This window comes from Stegostoma tigrinum, chromosome 47 (genome assembly GCF_030684315.1).
Source record: "Stegostoma tigrinum isolate sSteTig4 chromosome 47, sSteTig4.hap1, whole genome shotgun sequence".
Lineage (NCBI taxonomy): Eukaryota > Metazoa > Chordata > Chondrichthyes > Orectolobiformes > Stegostomatidae > Stegostoma > Stegostoma tigrinum.
In genome coordinates this window covers 6,874,928-6,888,313 of record NC_081400.1, presented here as the reverse complement: position 1 = coordinate 6,888,313, position 13,386 = coordinate 6,874,928, and the positions used below count along the sequence as shown (strand labels likewise).

The 13,386-nt window shown below is 60.0% G+C and overlaps 1 protein-coding gene across 1 annotated transcript in view; it reads left to right on the top strand.

Annotated features, from left to right (window-relative positions):
* The window catches only part of LOC125450445 (A-kinase anchor protein 13-like), a 159,932-nt gene extending 148,541 nt beyond the window's left edge, over positions 1-11,391 (top strand). Inside the window, exon 10 of the mRNA XM_059642987.1 lies at positions 11,312-11,391. Within this exon, the coding sequence (XP_059498970.1) occupies positions 11,312-11,391 (80 nt within the window). The remainder of the gene's footprint in view (positions 1-11,311) is intronic.
* Positions 11,392-13,386: the final 1,995 nt, after the last annotated feature.

The window sequence follows — 13,386 nt, the reverse complement described above, 5'->3', positions numbered from 1 at the left end:
GTTATACAGCGACAGATCCTGTCCCCCACCGGGACTGTACCCCAGTGTTACACAGCGACAGACCCCGTCCCCCACCGGTACCGTACCCCGGTGTTATACAGGGACAGACCCTGTCCCCCACCGGTACCGTACCCCAGTGTTATACAGCGACAGACCCTGTCCCCCACCGGGACTGTACCCCAGTGTTACACAGCGACAGACCCCATCCCCCCCGGGACTGTGTCCTGGTGTTGACATTGTACAGAGGTGATGAACTCCTGGCCGTGTTTCCTCACTGAAATTTTTTGGCATGGGAGTTAACTATCTCCATTCACACGTCTGCTGTCGCCTTGTTCTGGGAGCCTAGCAACGAGTGTCTCCTCGGGGTCTGTAATTAGGCCTGGGGCCTGTGATAACAGGCGATATCAGTTAGGCCCAATCCTGTAATCACAGCCTGTCACACCCTGCAATAAAAGGACTGGATCTCTTGCCAAATGGAGCATAATTGGACTTCCTGCCTCATTAAGTTAATCTTGAGATAAATCATTCTGCGGAACTGTGGTAATTGTCTCAATGAAATGGCCGGGGGAGGTGGGGGTGAGGGTCGGGGTGGTGTGGCATCGCCTGCGCTGAGGCCTGACTCTTTCTGCTTTCTTCTGCCTGCCCTTCCCTCCTCCCGTCTCTCTCTCTCTCTCTCTCTCACTCTCACTCTCACTCTCTTCCTGTTCCACCGTGCCTGCCCCGTCCTGGCGTGACGCACTCTGAGCCCAGGACGGTCCCCGGTCCCACCGGCCGAGGCCTAGGTTCCACTGGCAGGACCTGGGCCTATGACCACCCAGCCTCCCTCGAAGTGGCGTTTCGGCCTCAGTCGGGTTGTAGGGGGTTTTGGGGTGGTGGGGGGGTGGGTAACGAGCGGATCTGCCAAAACTAACTCCACCCGGGAGGGTGAAAGCTGGAAGGGGGTCTCTCACACGCGTGGGAGTGAAGGGTTAGGGACCCCAAGGGCCACTGCATGGGTTGAAGACACAGCCGCGAACTGACTCAGTGGTAGAACAGCCTCAAGAGGTGCACTGAATGGATTCCTCCTCCTCCTGTGGAACAGGCTCGAGGAAGGGGGCCAAATGGCCTCCTGTCCCCGTGTAAACAGGCTCGAGGGAGGGGGCTGAATGGCTTCCTGTTCCTGTGTAAACAGGCTCGAGGGAGGGGGCTGAATGGCCTCCTGTTCCTTTGTAAACAGGCTCGAGGGAGGGGGCTGAATGGCCTCCTGTTCCTGTGTAAACAGGCTCGAGGGAGGGGGCTGAATGGCCTCCTGTTCCTGTGTAACCAGGCTCGAGGGAGGGGGCTGCATGGCCTCCTGTCCCTGTGGAACAGTCTTGGGGAGTGGGGCTGAATGGCCTCCTGTCCCTGTGTAAATAGGCTCGAGGGAGGGGGCTGAATGGCCTCCTGTTCCTGTGTAAACAGGCTCGAGGGAGGGGGCTGAATGGCCTCCTGTTCCTGTGTAACTCGCTCGAGGCAGGGGGCTGAATGGCCTCCTGTCCCAGTGTAAACAGGCTCGAGGGAGGGGGCTGAATGGCCTCCTGTCCCTGTGTAAACAGGCTCGAGGGAGGGGGCTGAATGGCCTCCTGTCCCTGTGTAACCAGGCTCGAGGGAGGGGGCTGAATGGCCTCCTGTCCCTGTGGAACAGTCTTGGGGAGTGGGGCTGAATGGCCTCCTGTCCCTGTGTAAATAGGCTCGAGGGAGGGGGCTGAATGGCCTCCTGTTCCTGTGTAACAGGTACAGGCTGCAATGAGGCCTCTGTTTGGCGCCCCATCCACTCCACAGAGAGAGGGAGAGGGAGGGAGAGGGAGAGAGAGAGAGAGAGAGACGAAGAGAGAGAGGCGGGGGAAGAGAGAGAGAAAGAGAGGGAGAGAGGGAGAGAGAGAGTGGGGGAGAGAGGGAGTGAGAGAGATGGGGAGAGAGAGAGAGAGATAGAGAGGGAGAGAGGGTGAGAGAGAGAGAGTGTGAGAGAGAGAGGGAGGGACAGAGAGAGGGAGAGAGAGAGATCGAGCTCCAAGGAAATGCTGACAGTTTCCCAGACAACGCCTGCTCAGTGCGATACCCAGTCACCAGGACAACCCCCTGTGCAGATGGCAGCCGTACCCCCCCCAGCTCTACTCCCCCACCCCCCCAGCTCTACTCCCCCACCCCCCAGCTCTACTCCCCCACCCCCCAGCTCTACTCCCCCACCCCCCCAGCTCTACTCCCCCACCCCCCAGCTCTACTCCCCCACCCCCCAGCTCTACTCCCCCACACCCCCCAGCTCTACTCCCCCACCCCCCCGCTCTACTCCCCCACCCCCCAGCTCTACTCCCCCACCCCCCCAGCTCTACTTCCCCACCCCCCCGCTCTCCCACCCCCCAGCTCTACTCCCCCACCCCCCAGCTCTACTCCCCCACCCCCCAGCTCTACTCCCCCACCCCCCCAGCTCTACTCCCCCACCCCCCAGCTCTACTCCCCCACCCCCCCAGCTCTACTTCCCCACCCCCCCCGCTCTCCCACACCCCCAGCTCTACTCCCCCACCCCCCCCGCTCTCCCACCCCCCAGCTCTACTCCCCCACCCCCCCAGCTCTACTCCCCCACCCCCCAGCTCTACTCCCCCACCCCCCCAGCTCTACTCCCCCACACCCCCAGCTCTACTTCCCCACCCCCCCAGCTCTACTCCCCCACACCCCCAGCTCTACTTCCCCACCCCCCCCCGCTCTCCCACACCCCCAGCTCTACTCCCCCACACCCCCAGCTCTACTCCCCCACCCCCCCCGCTCTCCCACCCCCCAGCTCTACTCCCCCACCCCCCCCGCTCTCCCACCCCCCAGCTCTACTCCCCCACACCCCCAGCTCTACTCCCCCACACCCCCAGCTCTACTTCCCCACCCCCCCCGCTCTCCCACACCCCCAGCTCTACTCCCCCACACCCCCAGCTCTACTCCCCCACCCCCCCCGCTCTCCCACCCCCCAGCTCTACTCCCCCACCCCCCAGCTCTACTCCCCCACCCCCCCCGCTCTCCCACCCCCCAGCTCTACTCCCCCACCCCCCCAGCTCTACTCCCCCACCCTCCAGCTCTACTCCCCCACACCCCAGCTCTACTCCCCCACCCCATCGCTCTCCCACCCCCCAGCTCTACTCCCCCACACCCCCGCTCTACTCCCCCACCCCCCAGCTCTACTCCCCCACCCCCTAACTCTCCCTCTCCCTGTCTCTTCCCCCTCCTCCCCCTCCGTCACTCTCTCTCCCTCAGCCCCTCCCCCGCCATCCCTCTCTCTTCCTCTCACCCTCCCTCTCCTTCCCTCTTCCTCTATCTCCCCCTCCATCTCTCTCCCCCTCCCTCTCCCCTTCTCCCTCCCTGACCCTCCCACTCTCCCTCCCCCCCTCCCTCCCTCCCCCTCCCTCTCTCTCCCTCCCTCCCCCTCCCTCTCTCTCCCTCCACCTCCGTCTCCCCTTCCCTGCCTATCTCCCTCGCCCCTCTCGACCCACAGTTGCTGAGAGGCGACAATGCACCCTCTCGGTCCCTGTGGCACTCCCGGAGCCCGATTTGAGCTCGGACGCAGCTCGGCCCTTCCACCCCCCCACCCCGACCCCAGCGCACTGCACCACCTGCGTCACCCTGCCACCCCACCCTGGCCTCTCCTCATGGCTTCCATAAACAGTTGTGAGAGGATATGTAAGCACCGAGTATGACGATCCCAGGCTGGAATTCACCACCTCCCCCTCGGCACAGACTAACTGTTGTGTTTGGCAACTTCCTCCAAACGCATTAACCCTCAGCTGCCAGGCCCAGGTCTAGGCCTCTGGCTCCATTGCGCCAACTAGGCCCATCAACTCGGGCCTACTTCGGAGGCTTCTCAAACCCAGGCCCCTGACGCCCCCCCCCCCCCCCCACCACCCACCAAGGAAGCAGCTTTGTTGGGCAGATGTTTCTACCCCACCCCTGCCAATTTTGCAACCCCCCCCCCCCCCCCGCCGCTAACCTCCCCACCCACCACATCCCTGCCCAATTTGTGCAAATGGCTGCCAGCTAGGCAACCGTGAAGAGCGTCACTGTCGATCCTCGGCGACGGGCCAAAGTGGGGACAAGGCTGCCTGAGGTCTCTTGTTCTGGCTCTGTTCCCAATGACCTGCATTTCCCTAGCGCCTTTCACCGTCCAAGGGAGCACAGGGTCGGTCGCTGTTGCAGTGTCAGAGGTGGGCGGTGGGGGGCCTGAATCAGTCCAGAGGAGGATCCCACAAAACCACAATCAGGTGACGGCCTGGGTTTTATCCCCAGTGATGCTGGTTGGGCGGGGTAAATATTTCCCCAGGGGCCTCCCCCAAAGGGCCTGACACCAGCTCAGGTTCTCCTTCCAAAACAGGCAGCGCCCGCTCCCTCAGCACTGACCCTCCGGCAGCGCCCACTCCCTCAGCACTGACCCTCTGACAGCGCCCGCTCCCTCAGCACTGACCCTCCGGCAGCGCCCACTCCCTCAGCACTGACCCTCCGACAGCACCCGCTCCCTCAGCACTGACCCTCCGACAGCACCCGCTCCCTCAGCACTGACCCTCCGACAGCACCCGCTCCCTCAGCACTGACCCTCCGACAGCACCCGCTCCCTCAGCACTGACCCTCCGACAGCACCCGCTCCCTCAGCACTGACCCTCCGACAGCACCCGCTCCCTCAGCACTGACCCTCCGACAGCACCCGCTCCCTCAGCACTGACCCTCCGGCAGCGCCCACTCCCTCAGCACTGACCCTCCGACAGCGCCCACTCCCTCAGCACTGACCCTCCGACAGCGCCCGCTCCCTCAGCACTGACCCTCCGACAGCACCCGCTCCCTCAGCACTGACCCTCCGACAGCACCCGCTCCCTCAGCACTGACCCTCCGACAGCGCCCGCTCCCTCAGCGCTGACCCTCCGACAGCGCCCGCTCCCTCAGCGCTGACCCTCCGACAGCGCCCGCTCCCTCAGCGCTGACCCTCCGACAGCACCCGCTCCCTCAGCGCTGACCCTCCGACAGTGCCCGCTCCCTCAGCGCTGACCCTCCGACAGCGCCCGCTCCCTCAGCGCTGACCCTCCGACAGCGCCCGCTCCCTCAGCACTGACCCTCCGACAGCACCCGCTCCCTCAGCACTGACCCTCCGACAGGTTACACTTTCCCTCATTCTCACTCACTGCCCTGGGTGGATGGGGAGCTGCATTTCTCTGGTACCTTTCGCCGCACAAGTGCCTCAGGAGGGTGGTGCTTGTTGCGATGTGCTGTAGTTTAGGGAGATGTGGCGGCCTGGCTCGGACATGATCAGAGAAGATAACAGTGTGAGCGTCAGGCTCTGAGCAGCAGACCACAACAGCAACTTACAGATTGTGTGAAGACAGTGTCAAAGTGTCTCAGACACACCCGCACTCAATCTCACACTCCCAGCCGCCTCACTCAGAACAGCCACCCCGTGCTGTCCCTGTCCCTGGGAGTGGCGGGTGGGGGTGTGCAGTGTAGAGGGAGCTTTACTCTGTGTCTAACCCAATGCTGTCCCTGTCCCTGGGAGTGTTTGTTGGCGGGGGGGACAGTGTAGAGGGAGCTTTACTCTGTATCTAACCCCGTGCTGTCCCTGTCCCTGCAAGTGTTTGATTGGGGGGGAAAGTGTAGGGGGAGCTTTACTCTGTATCTAACCCCGTGCTGTCCCTGTCCCTGGGAGTGTTTGATTGGGGGGGGCAAGTGTAGGGGGAGCTTTACTCTGTATCTAACCCCATGCTGTCCCTGTCCCTGGGAGTGTTTGATGGGGGGGAAGTGTAGGGGGAGCTTTACTCTGTATCTAACCCCATGCTGTCCCTGTCCCTGGGAGTGTTTGATTGGGGGGGGGAAGTGTAGGGGGAGCTTTACTCTGTATCTAACCCCATGCTGTCCCTGTCCCTGGGAGTGTTTGATGGGGGGGTGGGGGACAGTGTAGAGGGAGCTTTACTCTGTGTCTAACCCTCTGTTTTACCCCCATACCCACGGCCCGTGCCCGTAGCTGATTGTGCTGAGCTGGATCCGTGGCGGACAGCTAACGGAAACGGAAGCTTCTAGAACAGTTTTCTTTCCGAACAGGAAGTTGGCTCCGTCACTTCTCACTCAGCGGCTGTTTGTTTGCATCGAGAGGGGAAGTTGCCTGAAAGGATTTGTCCGTCGGGCTCCCACAGCGACGCAGGGAGGCGTTGTCACTCCTCACAGTGTTGCCTCCGCAGGCCGGGGCCCTGGGCGGCCATCTTGGGCCTAGTTAGCCACTTGTCCCTGTAGGTTCCGAATTCGTCCCGGCCTGCCCCGGCAACCACCCCAAGCCGCAGTTTGCTGCCTCTGGAGCACGTCGGCCTCAGGTACTGACGGCCTCAGGCTGAGACGAAAGGCTGGCTCTAAGAGCAGGGGCCCTTGTCTTTCACAACAAGGAGGTTTCCATCAGGACAGGGTAGGCCATTCAGCCCCTCGGGCCTGGTTCCCCACTCGTGGCTGATTTTTGGCTCACTCTACATGGCTGCCTTTGGCCTTCGCTTGACAAAGGAAATGACCTGTCGCGGATTTAAGATTAGCAATTGATCCAGCATCTGTTTCTGGGGGAGAGTTCCAAAACTCTACCAGCCTTTGGGCATCGAAGTGCCTCCTGACATCTTGCCTCAGTGGTCCGGCCGTGGTTCTCAGACGATGCCCCTTGTTCTCGAACCCCCACCCACTGGAAGCAGTTTCTGAGTGTCTTTCCCTGCTAATATGTTGTAGACTTCGATCAGATCACCTCTGAGCCTGTTCAGTCTCCTGCAGACGTGCCCGGCTCTATAGAAATGCAAGGATCTCTCTCCGTCTGACCTGGAGGGTGCCCAGGTGGTGTAGAGGTGCCCCAGGGTGAGGGAGGTGAACAGGAGAGAACCGGGCAGGGTGGGTGTGGAGGGGATTGCTAGCTGGCTCGGATACAGCCCAGTGGGAGGCAGGGAGCTGGTGTGCAGTCAGTCTGAGATGGAGTGCCAGGGAACAGTCTGTATCAGTGCCCACACACAAAAACAACACCTTCCCACCCACCACCCTCACCTCTCTCTGTTTTCACCTGCCGTAACACAGCAGCTCTGTGTGCGTGTGTGTGTGTGTGTGTGTGTGTGCGTGTGTGTGTGTGTCTGTGTGTGTGTGTGTCTGTGTGTGTCTGTGTGTGTGTGTGTGTGCGTGTGTGTGTGTGTCTGTGTGTGTGTGTGTCTGTCTGTGTATGTGTCCCTGTGTGTGTGTGTGTGTCTGTGTGTGTGTGTGTGCATGTGTGTGCGTGTGTGTGCGCGTGTGTGTGTGTGTGTCTGTCTGTGTCTGTCTGTCTGTGTATGTGTCCCTGTGTGTGTGTGTGTGTGTGTGTGTGTGTGTATGTGTCCCTGTGTGTGTGTGTGTGTGTGTCTGTGTATGTGTCCCTGTGTGTGTGTGTGTGTGTGTGTCTGTCTGTGTATGTGTCCCTGTGTGTGTGTGTGTGTGTGTGTGTGTGTCTGTCTGTCTGTCTGTGTATGTGTCCCTGTGTGTGTGTGTGTGTGTGTGTGTGTGTGTGTGTGTGTCTGTCTGTCTGTCTGTGTATGTGTGTGTGTGTGTGTGTCTGTCTGTCTGTGTATGTGTCCCTGTGTGTGTGTGAGTGTGTGTGTCTGTGTGTGTGTCTCTGTGTCTGTCTGTCTGTCTGTCTGTGTATGTGTCCCTGTACATGTGTGTGTGTGTGTGTGTGTCTGTGTGTGTGTCTCTGTGTCTGTCTGTCTGTCTGTGTGTGTATGTGTCCCTGTATGTGTGTGTGTGTGTGTGTGTGTCTGTGTGTGTGTCTCTGTGTCTGTCTGTCTGTCTGTGTGTGTGTGTGTGTGTGTGTGTGTGTGTGTGTCTCTGTCTGTGCCCTTGCTATGGGAACTGAGCAGTGAAATGGGGTGGGGGGGTGGGGGGTGTGTGGGGATGTGGGTGGTGTCCTGTCCCTCTCTCTCAGGCGGGGCGCCCTGTGATCGGTCCCTGCTCTGGTCTCTATGTGGGGCTGTGCTGAATCTTCGATCACAGTGTGTTCCCTGCCCAGCCTCTCTGACAGCCACTGTATTTATATAGCGCCTGGCATGTTCTGACAGTGAGGGAGGAACAAAACCATTCCAGTGAGGTTAAAACATCACTCTCCCTCGATCGCCACCACCTCGTGCCCCCCCGCCTCAAATTCCCTCCCCAGGCACTGGGCCACAGAACTCCCAACACTCTCCTTCAATCCCTACACCAGGACCCTCAGCCCCTCCCCACAAGACCTCTGTCTCTCTCTCTCTCTACACTGCCTCTCTCTCTGTCCCTCTCTCCGTCTTTGGATCTCTGTCTCTCTGTCCCTCTCTGTTGTCTCTTTCTCAACCTCTATCTTCATCATTGTCTTTCCAGCAGCCTCTCCCTGTCTGCCTCTCTTTCTCATTCTGTCGGTCCTGCTGTGTGTCCATCTCTCTCTCTCCTTCTTGCTCTGTCTCATTCTTTCTCTCACAGCCTGTCTCTCTCTCACCCTCTCTCCCCACAACTTGCTCTCTCTTAATATCATGGTCTCACTTTCACCTTTCACCTGTCCCTCTCTCTCTCTCCCCCTCTCTATTTCCCCACACTGTCGGACAGCATTCCTCCGACCCTGCCCCTCGGGCTGGGCCCGTCAAACTCAAGCTCATTGCAGACCGTGAATATCACAGTGACTGGAGGCTTCTGTTCACCTCTACCCTCCACCTGTTCTTCGGTCACTCCCAGAGCCTGACACTGTTCCAATCCCACCCCCTCCCTATCTCTGTCACCCCCTCCATCCCCCTACAACCCCTCCCTATCTCTGTCAACCCCTCCATCCCCCTACACCCCCTCCCTATCTCTGTCACCCCCTCCATCCCCCTACAACCCCTCCCTATCTCTGTCAACCCCTCCATCCCCCTACAACCCCTCCCTATCTCTGTCACCCCCTCCATCCCCCTACAACCCCTCCCTATCTCTTCACCCCCTCCATCCCCCTACAACCCCTCCCTATCTCTGTCACCCCCTCCATCCCCCTACAACCCCTCCCTATCTCTGTCACCCCCTCCATCCCCCTACAACCCCTCCCTATCTCTTCACCCCCTCCATCCCCCTACAACCCCTCCCTATCTCTGTCACCCCCTCCATCCCCCTACAACCCCTCCCTATCTCTGTCACCCCCTCCATCCCCCTACAACCCCTCCCTATCTCTGTCACCGCCTCCATCCCCCTACATTCCCTCCCTATCTCTGTCACCCCCTCCATCCCCCTACAACCCCTCCCTATCTCTGTCACCCCCTCCATCCCCCTACAACCCCTCCCTATCTCTGTCACCGCCTCCATCCCCCTACATTCCCTCCCTATCTCTGTCACCCCCTCCATCCCCCTACACACCCTCCCTATCTCTGTCACCGCCTCCATCCCCCTACATCCCCTCCCTATCTCTGTCACCCCCTCCATCCCCCTACAACCCCTCCCTATCTCTGTCACCCCCTCCATCCCCCTACAACCCCTCCCTATCTCTGTCACCGCCTCCATCCCCCTACACCCCCTCCCTATCTCTGTCACCGCCTCCATCCCCCTACATCCCCTCCCTATCTCTGTCACCCCCTCCAGCCCCCACATCCCCTCCCTATCTCTGTCACCGCCTCCATCCCCCTACACCCCCTCCCTATCTCTGTCACCCCCTCCATCCCCCTACACACCCTCCCTATCTCTGTCACCGCCTCTGTCCCCCTACATCCCCTCCCTATCTATGTCACCGCCCCCAGTCCCCTACACCCCCTCCCTATCTCTGTCACCCCCTCCATCCCCCTACACCCCCTCCCTATCTCTGTCACCGCCTCCATCCCCCTACATCCCCTCCCTATCTATATCACCGCCCCCAGTCCCCTACACCCCCTCCCTATCTCTGTCACCCCCTCCATCCCCCTACACCCCCTCCCTATCTCTGTCACCCCCTCCATCCCCCTACACCCCCTCCCTATCTCTGTCACCGCCTCCATCCCCCTACATCCCCTCCCTATCTATATCACCGCCCCCAGTCCCATACACCCCCTCCCTATCTCTGTCACCCCCTCCAGCCCCCTACACCCCTTCCCTATCTCTCTCCCTCTCTCCATTGCCCCCCCCTCCTCCTTTCAGAAAGTCCTGCAAATCCCTCACCTGAGATCTCATGGGGCTCAGGGTCATGTTTTCTTTGAGAAATGCTGCCATGTTGCTGTGCAGGATGCTGTGCTGCATTCCTGGTGCTACATAAATGCAGGCTGTTGTGATCTGCAGCACAATACTCACACTGCGGGCTTGTGGAAGAATTTTCAACATTTGTCTCTGCCTTCATCTCTCTCTCTCTCTCTCTCTCTCTCTCACTCCCTCTTTTTGTCTCTCCCCTCTCTCGCTCCACTTTTCTCATCCCCCCTCTCCCTCTCTCCCAGTCACCCTCTGTTTCACCTTCTGTCACACTCTCTCTCTATCTGTCTCTCTCACTCACTTCCTCTCTCCCAGTCACCCTCTGTTTCACCTTCTGTCACACTCTCTCTCTATCTGTCTCTCTCACTCACTTCCTCTCTCCCAGTCACCCTCTGTTTCACCTTCTGTCACACTCTCTCTCTATCTGTCTCTCTCACTCACTCCCTCTCTCCCAGTCACCCTCTGTTTCACCTTCTGTCACACTCTCTCTCTATCTGTCTCTCTCACTCACTTCCTCTCTCCCAGTCACCCTCTGTTTCACCTTCTGTCACACTCTCTCTCCGTCTCTCTCGCTCACTCACTCTCTCCCAGTCACCCTCTGTTTCACCTTCTGTCACACTCTCTCTCTATCTGTCTCTCTCACTCACTCCCTCTCTCCCAGTCACCCTCTGTTTCACCTTCTGTCACACTCTCTCTCTATCTGTCTCTCTTGCTCACTCACTCTCTCCCAGTCACCCTCTGTTTCACCTTCTGTCACACTCTCTCTCCGTCTCTCTCACTCACTTCCTCTCTCCCAGTCACCCTCTGTTTCACCTTCTGTCACACTCTCTCTCTATCTGTCTCTCTCACTCACTTCCTCTCTCCCAGTCACCCTCTGTTTCACCTTCTGTCACACTCTCTCTCTATCTGTCTCTCTCGCTCACTCACTCTCTCCCAGTCACCCTCTGTTTCACCTTCTGTCACACTCTCTCTCTATCTGTCTCTCTCACTCACTCACTCTCTCCCAGTCACCCTCTGTTTCACCTTCTGTCACACTCTCTCTCCGTCTCTCTCGCTCACTCACTCTCTCCCAGTCACCCTCTGTTTCACCTTCTGTCACACTCTCTCTCCGTCTCTCTCGCTCACTCACTCTCTCACTCTCTCTCCACAGATTGCAACGTGACCATTCACAAGAGCTGTAAAGATGCTCTCGCTTCCTGTACCAAAGTCAAACAGAAGGTGAGACTGTGAGCTCTGCCCGGCAACCTGTTCTGCTGCTGTCGGCATCTTTCACATCTCTGTTCCCTGCTTTCACCCTCCCTCCCTCTCCCTACTCCCCTCTCCCTCCCTCTCACTCCCTCTCTCCATCTCCCCCCCCCGTCTCTCTCCCTCCTCCCCTCTCCGTCTCTCTCACTCCCTCTCTCCATCGCCCCCTCTCCCTCCCTCTCCTCCCTCTCACTCTCTTCTGCATCTCCCCTCTCCCTCCCTCCCTCTCACTCCCTCTTTCCGTCTCCCCCCTCTCCCACCCTCTCTCTCCCAACTCCCTCTCCCTCCCTCTCCCTCCCTCCCTCTCACTCCCTCTTTCCGTCTCCCCCTCTCCCACCCTCTCTCTCCCTACTCCCCTCTCCCTCCCTGTCTCCCCTCTCTCCATCTCCCCCTCCCTCCCCCCCCTCCCTACTCCCCTCTCCCTCCTACTCACTCCCTCTCTCCATCTCCCCCTCTCCCTTCCTACTCCCTCTCCCTCCCACTCACTCCCTCTCTCCATCTCCCCCTCTCCCTCCCTACTCCCCTCTCCCTCCCACTCACATCCCCTCCTCTCCATCTCCCCCTCTCCCTCGTTCTCTCCTACTCCCCTCTCCCTCCACTCACTCCCTCTCTCCATCTGCCCTCTCCCTCGCTTTCTCTCACTACTCCCCTCTCCCTCCCACTCACTCCTCTCTCCATCTCCCCCTCACCTCCCTCTCCCTCCCTACTCCCCTCTCCCTCCCCCTCACTCCTCTCTCCATCTCCCCCTCACCCTCCTCTCCCTCCTACTCCCCTCTCCCTCCCTTTCTCCATCTCCCCCCCTCCCTCCCTCTCTCTCCCTACTCCCCTCTCCCTCCCACTCACTCCCTCTCTCCATCTCCCCCTCACCCTCCCTCTCCCTCCCTACTCCCCTCTCCCTCCCTCTCTCCATCTCCCCCTCCCTCTCTCTCCCTACTCCCCTCTCCCTCCCTCTCTCTCCCTATTCCCCTCTCCTCCCACTCACTCCCTCTCTCCATCTCCCCCTCTCCCTCCCTCTCTCCCTACTCCCCTCTCCCTCCTCTCACTCCCTCTCTCCATCTCCCCCTCTCCCTCCCTCTCACTCTCTTTCTGCATCTCCCCTCTCCCCTCCCTCTCTCCCCTCTCTCCATCTCCCCCTCCCTCCCTCTCTCTCCCTACACCCCTCTCCTTCCCTCTCTCCATCTCCCCCTCTCCTCCCTCTCCCTCCCTACTCCCCTCTCCCTCCCTCTCTCCATCTCCTCTCACCCTCCCTCTCCCTCCCTACTCCCCTCTCCCTCCCTCGCTCCATCTCCCCCTCACCTTCCCACTCTCTCCTCCTCCCCTCTCCCTCTCTCGCCCTCTCTCCAACTCCCCCTCTCCCTCCCTCTCTCTCCCTACTCCCCTCTCCCTTTCCATCTCCCCTCTCCCTCTCCATCTCCCCCTCTCCCTCCCACGCTCTCCCGCTCCCTCTCTCACTCCCTTTCACCCTTTCTCTCCCTCCCCCTCTCCCTAAACCCTCTATCTCTCCCTCTCTCTCCCTCATCTTCTCTCTCTCCCCCCCATCCTTCTCTCGCTAGCTCTCTGTTTCCCTCACTGTCTCTCTCTCTCCCTCCCCCTCCTCTCCTTCACCCTCTCTATCTGCCTCAGCTACTCGCCCTCCCACCCTCTCTCTCTCCCACAACTCCTCTCTCCCTCCCCCCTGCTCTCCTTCACCCTCTCTCTCTGCTTCAATCACTCTTCCTTCCCACCCTCCTCTCTCCCCCATCTCCCCCTCCCCGAACCTTTCTCTCTCTCTCTGTCTCACCACAACCCCCCAGCCCGGTCCTCTCCTCCCACGGGTGCCGGTGCCCTCCTCCTTTCATCAGTTCGCGCTGCTCTCCCCTGCCGTCTCACGTGGGATCTTGCTGTGGGGAACCCGTCTGCCAGCTTTCTCCGATGCTTTAGGAAAACAGCTTGTTGCCTCTGGCCTGGGTTTGCCCTGAGGAGGATAAAGGCACTAGAGCA